At 36.9% G+C, this 13870-nt stretch overlaps 1 protein-coding gene across 1 annotated transcript; it reads left to right on the plus strand.

Moving 5' to 3' along the window:
- Positions 1-1054: 1054 nt before the first annotated feature.
- Positions 1055-3894, plus strand: LOC133517360 (uncharacterized). The gene has a single exon (XM_061850654.1). The coding sequence runs from the start codon at positions 1327-1329 to the stop codon at positions 3550-3552; it is 2226 nt and encodes a 741-aa protein (XP_061706638.1). The 5' UTR covers positions 1055-1326; the 3' UTR covers positions 3553-3894.
- The last annotated feature ends 9976 nt before the right edge of the window (positions 3895-13870 follow it).

A 13870-nucleotide genomic window follows, 5' to 3' on the forward strand; every position in this document is an offset into this window, starting at 1 on the left:
GTGCTCGCGGATCCCAATTTTTATGAAAAAAAACCGATAGACCTTATAATAGGGGCAGATATATATTGGGACGTGATTCAAGAAGGTATTATTCGCCTAGGTAACGGAGCGGTTATGCAAAATTCGCATTTGGGCTGGTTCGTATCCGGGCGTACATATAATTCTTATAATACGCGCAAAAATACAACAAAACCTAACGTTGTATGTAATTTCATGCAAACTATAGACATGGAAGTTTCTATAGACGAGCAGTTACGTAAATTTTGGGAACTCGAAGACGCGCCGATAAGTCAACGGGTTAATGAATCGCGCAGTGAGGAAGAACGTATCTGTGAGGATTTGTTTATGCAGACCACAAAACGGCTCGACGACGGTAGGTTCTGTGTATGCATTCCGTTCAAACAGTCACCTGAGATTTTAGGCGATACGCGCAAACAAGCCGAACATAGATTCTTCGCATTAGAGAAACGGTTAGAACGTTATCCGAATTATAAAAAAATGTATAGCGACTTCATTAAGGAATATTGCGACTTAGGTCACATGGAGCAAGTAGATTCGTATGGTACGCCACACTACTTTACGCCACATCATGGCGTTTTTCGTGAAAACGCCAAAACTACACGATTAAGGGTTGTTTTTGACTGTAGTTGTGCGTCCACGTCGGGATATTCACTTAATGATTTGCAATTAGTAGGCCCCGCGATACAGGGCGATTTGTTATCCATACTATTGCGCTTTAGGGAAAACAAGTACGTGGCGTGTGCGGATATCGAAAAAATGTACCGCCAGGTATTGGTTGACGAGAAACAACGCGACTTGCAATTAATTATTTGGCGGGAAAATCCGTCTGACCCACTGCAAGTATATAAATTAAAAACTGTGACTTATGGCACGAATTCCGCCCCGTTTTTAAGTTGTAGGTGCCTTAAGCAGTTAGCGCTAGAGTGTGATGACCCTGAAATAGCCAACGTAATTAACAATGATTTTTACGTAGATGACCTTATTTGTGGCAACCCTAACCAGGATAAATTAAAACAAATTTGCACAAAGGTCGTCAGGGTCTTGCAGTCGGGATGTTTTCCATTGCATAAATGTATTTTTAATTTCGATTTTGATGAATTTACCGAATCGACGGACTCGTCCAAAGAGTTATCATTAGGTGAAAACGTACAAAATAAAACGTTAGGGTTAGGATGGTACAACCGCTCTGATGAATTGTTTTATCACACTAGATTTGAAATAAATTCTAAGCCGATAACAAAGCGCATTATCTTGTCGGTTTCGTCTCAAGTCTACGACCCTCTCGGCTTGCTTAGCCCAACTATTATGATCGCGAAAGTACTTTTACAGAGGTTGTGGATGTTAAAGGCCGATTGGGACACCCCGGTCCCGAACGACATCGCAAAAACATGGACACGATTTGTCGCTGATCTTTCGAATTTAAAGTCAATTCGCATTCCGCGTTACGTATTAAATGACAACCCTAAACATTTAGAGTTGCATATTTTTTGTGATAGTTCTATAACCGCGTACGGAGCGTGCGCTTATGTTCGCGCTATCGATAATGATAACAGTGTTACAGTCAGGTTATTATGCGCAAAAGGGAAGGTGACCCCAATAAAACCAGTGACCCTGCCAAAATTAGAATTATGTGCGGCGCTAGTAGCGGCACGACTATATGCAAAAATAGATAGTTCACTTCGCAGTCGGTTTAACAAAGTAGTATTTTGGTCCGATTCCACAATTGTCCTAGGTTGGTTACGCACGCCACCTAACTTACTTAAAACGTTTGTACAAAATAGGGTTACCGAAATACACGATTTAACGCAAAATCATCCCTGGCATCACGTAAGAAGTGAAAACAACCCCGCTGACTTGATCTCGCGATCTCGACCGTTAAATTCGTTGTGGTCTTCTACATTTTGGGGACAAGGCCCAGAGTTCCTTCGCGATATTAATTTCGAGCCTAACTCTGACTTAAAAAATAACCAAAATAATGACGATTTGCCCGAGCTAAAGGCGAATGTTTCACTTGTTTGTGTACCTAATCGTGACAATGAGGGATGTTTTCCTTTCCATAGATTTTCTCAATTCAATCGTTTACAGCGTACCGCGGCGTATGTTTTGCGATTTATTTATAATGCGCGCAATAAACTTAGCAAAAAAACTGGGTTTTTAAGTGTAGACGAGTTGAATGAATCCGTTCTGTTGCTAGCCAGGCTGGCGCAGTATGAGTCATACCGAGATGTGCATAATTGCTTATCACGTAAACGGCTGTTAACAAACAAACACGGTGCAAGCCTTACTAAATTAAATTTATTTCTTGACAACACGAATGTGTTAAGAGTAGGCGGCCGTTTAGAAAATGCTAGCCAGTTTAGTTACGAGAAAAAACACCCTATTTTAATTTCGTGTAAACATTATTTAGCCGTGCTATTATTTCGTTTCGAACATAAGCGACTGTTGCACGCGGCGCCACAGCTGTTGTTGTTTACTATAAAGGAAACCTGGTGGCCAGTAGGAGCTAGAAATTTAGCACGAAAGATTGTTCATGATTGTGTCATGTGCAAACGGATGCAAGGTCAAACATTGACACCTATCATGGGCAATCTGCCTCGCGAACGATTGGAACCAGGGTATCCGTTCATATACTGCGGCGTGGATTATGGTGGTCCAGTGCTTGTTTTGAATCGCAAAGGTAGGGGTGCGAAATTAATAAAATCATATATTTGTTTATTCGTATGTTTAGTAACGCGCGCTATTCATTTAGAACTGGTCAGTGACCTCTCGTCTGATGGTTACTTATTAGCATTAAAACGTTTTATATCGCGTAGGGGTAAACCTGTTGAAATAATAAGCGATAATGGAAAAAACTTTGTCGGACTAATGAACGATTTTGAAAAATTTCTTTCAAGTATATCTGGCGATATACAAGAGTACGCCTTGTCTCAGAAAATTAAATTTCGCATGAACCCGCCGTACGCCAGTCATTTCGGTGGGATATACGAGGCAGGTATTAAAAGTTGTAAATACCATTTGCGACGCGTTGTAGGCAACGCACATTTGACGTTTGAACAATTAAGCACGACCTTGACCGAGATTGAGGCCTTGCTTAATTCTAGACCACTTACTCCTATGTCATCTGACCCCAACGATTTTTTACCGCTTAGTCCAGGGCATTTCTTGATTGGTCGTCCGCTAACCGCACCTGTGTGCGCTAGCCTGAGCGACGTTCCTGAGCATCGGTTAACGCGTTACCAGAGAGTCGAACAGCTTCGTCAGCATTTCTGGAGTCGTTGGTCGCGAGAGTACGTAACGGAGTTACAAGCCCGATCAAAATGGAGGTTTCAGTCTGATGACCTCAAAGAAAATACGCTTGTCGTCATAAAGGAAGACAATGCTCCCCCGCTAAAATGGAGTTTAGGCCGAATCGTCAAAACGTATCCAGGCAAGGACGGCGTCTCGAGAGTGGCCGACGTAAGGATGCCTTCTGGAGGAACTGTGAGACGCGCTTTCTCGAAACTGTGTCCGCTTCTTCAGCCAGACTGTTAGCCACGTCATCAGTCCCATTATCACGTTTTGTAAACCACCAGTTTCCAAGGCCGGGAGTATGTCAATGCAACTTATGTGGGAGACCGTACCCGATGCAACTTACGCAGCCTACCGTACACATATCGCATCATCGGCAGCCAATCAGCGGCGATATCACGTCATTTACAGCCCCTGTGATTGGCCCAGGATGTTGCCACGGAGGAACCGAACCCCACTCCACGCATTCGCTATTCGCCTCATTAATAGACGCACGCATACGTGCCCTTTTTTTAATACATAATTACTTTATTCTGTTTTTGTACCAAATGTACTAGTTGGTCATTAAAAGTATTTAAAACTAAAGGCGTCGTTACATTATTGCTGCTGAACCCGCTCCAAGAGGCTACGAGCTGAACCTTAGCCAGATCCACGCGCGACATATACAATAAGCATTCTAAGGTACTTATGTCTTAAAAAATATTCCACATTTATACCCCATTTAATTTACTATGGCGGAATTCCACTTGATACGGTGATTAGGCGCGGCGTCAATCAGGTTTTGAAGAAAGAAATTGATTATGATAATTAAAACAAAAATATTACTTTACTAATCCGCGAAATAATAACGTGCTAGTCAAATGCTAACCCGTTATACTTACTTGCGTATTTTTAAATACAATTAATGTTCCCACCCTCCCATCCGGAAACCTAAATACGCAAATTAATATAACAAACCACATACAAAACTCGACATGTATTTCGCCTCTACGAGGCATCCTCAAATGATGTTGGAGTTGTTGAGGGTCTGTTTCTGGTTCACAGTGCCCATAGGTACCTCTCTTTTGGACAATGTATTTAGGGTGCATCATTCGCAATGCAGAGTGCATTTTTCACGGCAAGCCTCCGCAGTGCAGGTGTAGTGTGACAGATCTATGTTAGGCTGTTAGGCTTAGTTTTAGAAAACTAGGCAAAGACATATATCTCAATGAATACAGGTAGATTTTTTTATAAAACATTTATAAATTTCACGTTTTGAACACATATTAAATAACATTAAATATTAATAACCGACTATACCGAATTTATTTTATTAACTTTAATTACCGACGTTTTGGCACAGGTTTCATTGGTCGTGGTCGTGGTTAGTTGATAGAATAAATTGTATTTGTATTAAAATATTTTCTTTTTAGTGGTATAAATTAGTTGTAAAATTATACATACTAAAGCACCGAAAACACGAAAAAATAACATCTGTTTCATATGTTGCCTCGATAGCAAATTCTTGATATAACACTCAAATTTGAAAATTTTACCATGGCGGCTATGAACATGAAGGTTTGACACCTTTGAAGGGTGTCAATAGCATGACCAAAATAACCTATTTTTAATACTACATCGGTGGTAAACAAGCATGTGGCCCACCTGATGGTAAGCAGTCTCCGTAGCCTATGTACGCCTGCAACTCCACGGGAGTTAAATGCAAGTTGCCGACCCTAACACTCCGCAGCCTCGTTGAGCTCTGGCAACCTTCCTCACAACACTAAGAGTAGGGTCTAGTGTTATTTGGCTGCGGTTTTCTGTAAGATGGAGGTACTTCCCCAGTTGGGCTCTGCTCTAGATCTGGAATGACGTCCGCTGTGCTGTGTCCTACCACACAAAGCGAGATGATATTTACAAAGCCCATTTAGATACAGTGCAGGGTGATCTCCACGAGAAAGACTTCACAAATTTATTTAGTAATAAGCCACAAAGAGACCATTTCAGGTCACATAGTATACTATCCATATATTTTATATATAAATAATTTATATAATATAATAATTAATATTTATTATTAATAATTTATATATTTTAATTTTATTAATTTTTTTTATTAATTGTATATATTTTTTGCACATGTTCCGTATCAAAAAGGTACAAAAGGAACCCTTATGGTGCGACTCTGTCTGTCTGTCACATCGCTAAATATCTCGAGAACCACTTAAGTTATCGATTTGAAATTTGGAATAGTTATGAACAACGCTAGCCCAGACACATTGAACGTATAATTTTTTTTTATGAACTATGGAAAATGCCTAATATGAAGAGGGGGCAAAATTTCAAAGTACGTCACTAGGACATATTTTTCTTAATTTTTCATAGAGAAAAAAAAAAATATTTATAAAGGAAAATTGGATTTATAAAAAAAAATACAGTTCCTTCCCCCCCCCCCCCCCTATCTCCGAAGTTTACCGACGATTTTTGTACATAATATTAACATTACTATAAATTTTACAGGAAAAATATAATCAGACACCTCTATCTTGTTAACTTTTTTTTTAAATTAACAAACAACCTTTCCGAATTCAGTTTGCAATTTAACCAACTTTACGTATGTTTTTTACACCTGCAATTTCTATGAGATTACATTAAATACACCTTTTTTAAAAATAAAAGATAATTTTTTGAAATCGGTTCACTTGATAGAGAATTATCCTCGAAAAACCAACATACGTGCATTTGACGTGTAAATATGTTGTGTTTATAAATAAACGAAATGAAATGAAATTACATAGCGCAAATTAGTTAGACAATTTGCCGATAGATGGCGCTGTACTCAAATATACTTAATACTTAATTATACTTTATTTTGCTTTATAGTTACACGAGATAATGCAAAGTTTGTACGGAACCCTCGTTGCGCGAGTAAAACGAACTCGAACTTGACCGGTTTTTTTTAAGTGAATCAAGTCGAATAAAATGGATTACTGGAGCGATATTTTGATTTTAGAACACAATATTATATAGCTTGTAAGTTCTCTTTTAAGTAAACATGTATTTGTTTTGTTCTTATGGAAATAAATTCTTTAAACAGAACTGACACTGATATTAAAGCTGTCATATTACGAAATGTCATTATATCACTCCAAACGTCCGCCAGTCCCATCACGGTGATAAACGACTTTGACTTTGAAACTTCCAACAGACGTTTCATGTCCCCCGTCGGCATCGCCCCTTTTTTAACCTTGACCGATAAATTATGCTGACTTGACTTTTCCCACCGCTAGAGTTGGGCCACGCTGTCATAGTATAAGCACAAAATAAAAAATAAACAGAAGGTCCGTTCTCGCTGTTCTTGAAAATAAACACCTAAATTTGCCCGACTCACTACGGTTGCTTCTGTATTAATTTCGAATTTTAAAACCGGCCAAGAGCATGTCGGGCCACGCTCAGTGTAGGGTTCCGTAGTTACTCTTCCGTCACAATAAGCTAAACTGGAGCTTAAAGTATAGTCAATTGTTAACCAAGGGATGAAACGGTACCTTTCACGCGAGTTAAACAAATAGGCAAATTTGCATAATCATTACCTAATTAAAGTGTCTTTTTACTATGAAGGGAAAACTTTTTGCGATAACTCAAAAACAGCTAAACTGATCATGTCCACTATAGTTTTCATTTAATGTCTTTCTTAAGCTCTACTTCCACGATTTTTTTCATATTTTTTGGACCTATGGTTCAAAAGTTAGAGGGGGGAGACACAATTTTTTTTTTCTTTCGGAGCGATTATCTCCGAATATATTCACTTTATCAAAAAATGTTTCTTGAAAACCCCTATTAGTTTTGAAAGACCTTTTCAACGATACCCCACACTCTAGGGTTGAAGCGAAAAAAAAAATTCACCCCCACTTTACGTGTAGGGGAGGTACCTTAAAAAAAAAAATCTATTTTATTGTACGACTTTGTCGGCTTTATTGATTTTTATATCCATGCCAAATTTCAGCTTTCTAGCACTAACGACCACGGAGCAAAGCCTCGGACAGACAGACAGACAGACAGACGGACATGGCGAAACTATAAGGGTTCCTAGTTGACTACGGAACCCTAAAAAGGCAAATATAGCCGTTACTGAGATTTTGGATCCAATTTGAATTTAGGTTTTAGACACAAAAATACGGCAAACAAATTAATGAATTCCCCAATGGCTAAATGAAAATTATGAATATTATTAGGAAAAACCAATGTTTTCAACTTTGGGAATCAAAAAAGGTGAATGAACACTTTATGACCCCTGTTTCGTTGAAATAGCTCATAAAAACGGTTCAAAAAGTCCATTACGAACTCCCTTGAGAATAATAATACCTATTGCCGTGGAGATTATACGTCTCTGTAATATTCTATAATATACTTGACTTTGGATATATAATAGTTATGTACTCTTAGTTTATAAGACTGCTAGCTTAACAGTCTAGACGCGATTGATTGATTTAGTATAAATTTCATTTTGACACTTAGAGAGACTTTACACCTCCAAATCTTATTAGTATTAAGGTGAGGTTGGGGAAGTGCGCCATGCCGTCTAAGTGCGCCTACCTTGAATATATCGAAAACTGCTTATATACTTACTACAAATATTACTAGTATTCTACAACACTCTTAGAGTCTAAGTGTTGTAGAATACTAGTAATATTAGTAGTATATAAGCAGTTTTCGAAGTGCGCCATGCCGTCTAAGTGCGCCTACCTTGAATATATCGAAAACTGCTTATATACTACTAATATTACTAGTATTCTACAACACTCTTAGGGTCTAAGTGTTGTAGAATACTAGTAATATTAGTAGTATATAAGCAGTTTTCGAAGTGCGCCATGCCGTCTAAGTGCGCCTACCTTGAATATATCGAAAACTGCTTATATACTACTAATATTACTAGTATTCTACAACACTCTTAGAGTCTAAGTGTTGTAGAATACTAGTAATATTAGTAGTATATAAGCAGTTTTCGAAGTGCGCCATGCCGTCTAAGTGCACCTACCTTGAATATATCGGAAACTGCTTATATACTACTAATATTACTAGTATTCTACAACACTCTTAGAGTCTAAGTGTTGTAGAATACTAGTAATATTAGTGGTATATAAGCAGTTTTCGAAGTGCGCCATGCCGTCTAAGTGCGCCTACCTTGAATATATCGAAAACTGCTTATATACTACTAATATTACTAGTATTCTACAACACTCTTAGGGTCTAAATGTTGTAGAATACTAGTAATATTAGTAGTATATAAGCAGTTTTCGAAGTGCGCCATGCCGTCTAAGTGCGCCTACCTTGAATATATCGAAAACTGCTTATATACTACTAATATTACTAGTATTCTACAACACTCTTAGAGTCTAAGTGTTGTAGAATACTAGTAATATTAGTAGTATATAAGCAGTTTTCGATATATTCAAGGTAGGCGCACTTAGACGGCATGGCGCACTTCGAAAACTGCTTATATACCACTAATATTACTAGTATTCTACAACACTTAGACTCTAAGAGTGTTGTAGAATACTAGTAATATTAGTAGTATATAAGCAGTTTCCGATATATTCAAGGTAGGTGCACTTAGACGGCATGGCGCACTTCGAAAACTGCTTATATACTACTAATATTACTAGTATTCTACAACACTTAGACTCTAAGAGTGTTGTAGAATACTAGTAATATTAGTAGTATATAAGCAGTTTTCGATATATTCAAGGTAGGCGCACTTAGACGGCATGGCGCACTTCGAAAACTGCTTATATACTACTAATATTACTAGTATTCTACAACACTTAGACCCTAAGAGTGTTGTAGAATACTAGTAATATTAGTAGTATATAAGCAGTTTTCGATATATTCAAGGTAGGCGCACTTAGACGGCATGGCGCACTTCGAAAACTGCTTATATACTACTAATATTACTAGTATTCTACAACACTTAGACTCTAAGAGTGTTGTAGAATACTAGTAATATTTGTAGTAAGTATATAAGCAGTTTTCGATATATTCAAGGTAGGCGCACTTAGACGGCATGGCGCACTTCCCCAACCTCACCTTAATACTAATAAGATTTGGAGGTGTAAAGTCTCTCTAAGTGTCAAAATGAAATTTATACTAAATCAATCAATCGCGTCTAGACTGTTAAGCTAGCAGTCTTATAAACTAAGAGTACATAACTAGTATATATCCAAAGTCAAGTATATTATAGAATATTACAGAGACGTATAATCTCCACGGCAATAGGTATTATTATTCTCAAGGGAGTTCGTAATGGACTTTTTGAACCGTTTTTATGAGCTATTTCAACGAAACAGGGGTCATAAAGTGTTCATTCACCTTTTTTGATTCCCAAAGTTGAAAACATTGGTTTTTCCTAATAATATTCATAATTTTCATTTAGCCATTGGGGAATTCATTAATTTGTTTGCCGTATTTTTGTGTCTAAAACCTAAATTCAAATTGGATCCAAAATCTCAGTAACGGCTATATTTGCCTTTTTAGGGTTCCGTAGTCAACTAGGAACCCTTATAGTTTCGCCATGTCCGTCTGTCTGTCTGTCTGTCTGTCCGAGGCTTTGCTCCGTGGTCGTTAGTGCTAGAAAGCTGAAATTTGGCATGGATATAAAAATCAATAAAGCCGACAAAGTCGTACAATAAAATAGATTTTTTTTTTAAGGTACCTCCCCTACACGTAAAGTGGGGGTGAATTTTTTTTTTCGCTTCAACCCTAGAGTGTGGGGTATCGTTGAAAAGGTCTTTCAAAACTAATAGGGGTTTTCAAGAAACATTTTTTGATAAAGTGAATATATTCGGAGATAATCGCTCCGAAAGAAAAAAAAAATTGTGTCTCCCCCCTCTAACTTTTGAACCATAGGTCCAAAAAATATGAAAAAAATCGTGGAAGTAGAGCTTAAGAAAGACATTAAATGAAAACTATAGTGGACATGATCAGTTTAGCTGTTTTTGAGTTATCGCAAAAAGTTTTCCCTTCATAGTAAAAAGACACTTTAATTAGGTAATGATTATGCAAATTTGCCTATTTGTTTAACTCGCGTGAAAGGTACCGTTTCATCCCTTGGTTAACAATTGACTATACTTTAAGCTCCAGTTTAGCTTATTGTGACGGAAGAGTAACTACGGAACCCTACACTGAGCGTGGCCCGACATGCTCTTGGCCGGTTTTAAAATTCGAAATTAATACAGAAGCAACCGTAGTGAGTCGGGCAAGTTTAGGTGTTTATTTTCAAGAACAGCGAGAACGGACCTTCTGTTTATTTTTTATTTTGTGCTTATACTATGACAGCGTGGCCCAACTCTAGCGGTGGGAAAAGTCAAGTCAGCATAATTTATCGGTCAAGGTTAAAAAAGGGGCGATGCCGACGGGGGACATGAAACGTCTGTTGGAAGTTTCAAAGTCAAAGTCGTTTATCACCGTGATGGGACTGGCGGACGTTTGGAGTGATATAATGACATTTCGTAATATGACAGCTTTAATATCAGTGTCAGTTCTGTTTAAAGAATTTATTTCCATAAGAACAAAACAAATACATGTTTACTTAAAAGAGAACTTACAAGCTATATAATATTGTGTTCTAAAATCAAAATATCGCTCCAGTAATCCATTTTATTCGACTTGATTCACTTAAAAAAAACCGGTCAAGTTCGAGTTCGTTTTACTCGCGCAACGAGGGTTCCGTACAAACTTTGCATTATCTCGTGTAACTATAAAGCAAAATAAAGTATAATTAAGTATTAAGTATATTTGAGTACAGCGCCATCTATCGGCAAATTGTCTAACTAATTTGCGCTATGTAATTTCATTTCATTTCGTTTATTTATAAACACAACATATTTACACGTCAAATGCACGTATGTTGGTTTTTCGAGGATAATTCTCTATCAAGTGAACCGATTTCAAAAAATTATCTTTTATTTTTAAAAAAGGTGTATTTAATGTAATCTCATAGAAATTGCAGGTGTAAAAAACATACGTAAAGTTGGTTAAATTGCAAACTGAATTCGGAAAGGTTGTTTGTTAATTTAAAAAAAAAGTTAACAAGATAGAGGTGTCTGATTATATTTTTCCTGTAAAATTTATAGTAATGTTAATATTATGTACAAAAATCGTCGGTAAACTTCGGAGATAGGGGGGGGGGGGGGGGAAGGAACTGTATTTTTTTTTATAAATCCAATTTTCCTTTATAAATCTTTTTTTTTTTCTCTATGAAAAATTAAGAAAAATATGTCCTAGTGACGTACTTTGAAATTTTGCCCCCTCTTCATATTAGGCATTTTCCATAGTTCATAAAAAAAAATTATACGTTCAATGTGTCTGGGCTAGCGTTGTTCATAACTATTCCAAATTTCAAATCGATAACTTAAGTGGTTCTCGAGATATTTAGCGATGTGACAGACAGACAGAGTCGCACCATAAGGGTTCCTTTTGTACCTTTTTGATACGGAACATGTGCAAAAAATATATACAATTAATAAAAAAAATTAATAAAATTAAAATATATAAATTATTAATAATAAATATTAATTATTATATTATATAAATTATTTATATATAAAATATATGGATAGTATACTATGTGACCTGAAATGGTCTCTTTGTGGCTTATTACTAAATAAATTTGTGAAGTCTTTCTCGTGGAGATCACCCTGCACTGTATCTAAATGGGCTAAGTGCGCCTACCTTGAATATATCGAAAACTGCTTATATACTACTAATATTACTAGTATTCTACAACACTCTTAGGGTCTAAGTGTTGTAGAATACTAGTAATATTAGTAGTATATAAGCAGTTTTCGAAGTGCGCCATGCCGTCTAAGTGCGCCTACCTTGAATATATCGAAAACTGCTTATATACTACTAATATTACTAGTATTCTACAACACTCTTAGAGTCTAAGTGTTGTAGAATACTAGTAATATTAGTAGTATATAAGCAGTTTTCGAAGTGCGCCATGCCGTCTAAGTGCACCTACCTTGAATATATCGGAAACTGCTTATATACTACTAATATTACTAGTATTCTACAACACTCTTAGAGTCTAAGTGTTGTAGAATACTAGTAATATTAGTGGTATATAAGCAGTTTTCGAAGTGCGCCATGCCGTCTAAGTGCGCCTACCTTGAATATATCGAAAACTGCTTATATACTACTAATATTACTAGTATTCTACAACACTCTTAGGGTCTAAATGTTGTAGAATACTAGTAATATTAGTAGTATATAAGCAGTTTTCGAAGTGCGCCATGCCGTCTAAGTGCGCCTACCTTGAATATATCGAAAACTGCTTATATACTACTAATATTACTAGTATTCTACAACACTCTTAGAGTCTAAGTGTTGTAGAATACTAGTAATATTAGTAGTATATAAGCAGTTTTCTAAGTGCGCCATGCCGTCTAAGTGCACCTACCTTGAATATATCGAAAACTGCTTATATACTACTAATATTACTAGTATTCTACAACACTCTTAGAGTCTAAGTGTTGTAGAATACTAGTAATATTAGTAGTATATAAGCAGTTTTCGATATATTCAAGGTAGGCGCACTTAGACGGCATGGCGCACTTCGAAAACTGCTTATATACTACTAATATTACTAGTATTCTACAACATTTAGACCCTAAGAGTGTTGTAGAATACTAGTAATATTAGTAGTATATAAGCAGTTTTCGATATATTCAAGGTAGGCGCACTTAGACGGCATGGCGCACTTCGAATATTAGTAGTATATAAGCAGTTTTCTAAGTGCGCCATGCCGTCTAAGTGCACCTACCTTGAATATATCGAAAACTGCTTATATACTACTAATATTACTAGTATTCTACAACACTCTTAGAGTCTAAGTGTTGTAGAATACTAGTAATATTAGTAGTATATAAGCAGTTTTCGAAGTGCGCCATGCCGTTTAAGTGCGCCTACCTTGAATATATCGAAAACTGCTTATATACTACTAATATTACTAGTATTCTACAACACTTAGACTCTAAGAGTGTTGTAGAATACTACTAATATTACTAGTATTCTACAACACTCTTAGAGTCTAAGTGTGTTGACTTGTAAAAGAGCCCTTGAGGCCTACTTGCAGAATAAATTTTTGTATTTTGAATATTATGACCTGAATACTGAAACAGCATAGTGGACAAATTTAATCTCCGAGACAAATCGACTGGACACAAATAGGCTGAAATACCTGCCTAAGGCCTTCAGTTGGCGCCACTATCGAGCACGTAGCCAATAACCGGGCTTATAATATCCTCGCGGGACTCGAACAGGAAATAGCGGAGTCTGCAATCTACCGCTTCCGTCGCATGACACAGTTTACTATGTCTAGACTTGGTTGCATTACCTAGCCTAGCCTAGAGCGTTGCGTTTTGATCTAAGTGCTGCTGGAACAATGAAAATGTCTAAAATTTGGGCGCATTGGGGGCCAAACCAAACCAAACCAAACCATAACCAAAGCACTAAGCTGGATTAAAGAAAATATAAATATTATCGGATAGGACTCCATAACATATGGAAGAAAAACTACCCTATG

Source organism: Cydia pomonella, chromosome 4 (assembly GCF_033807575.1).
Source record: "Cydia pomonella isolate Wapato2018A chromosome 4, ilCydPomo1, whole genome shotgun sequence".
Classification (NCBI taxonomy): domain Eukaryota; kingdom Metazoa; phylum Arthropoda; class Insecta; order Lepidoptera; family Tortricidae; genus Cydia; species Cydia pomonella.

Excerpts from the sequence above, each read along its gene's own strand:
- LOC133517360 (XM_061850654.1), top strand. The coding sequence starts at position 1,327 with ATGATCGCGAAAGTACTTTTACAGAGGTTGTGGATGTTAAAGGCCGAT.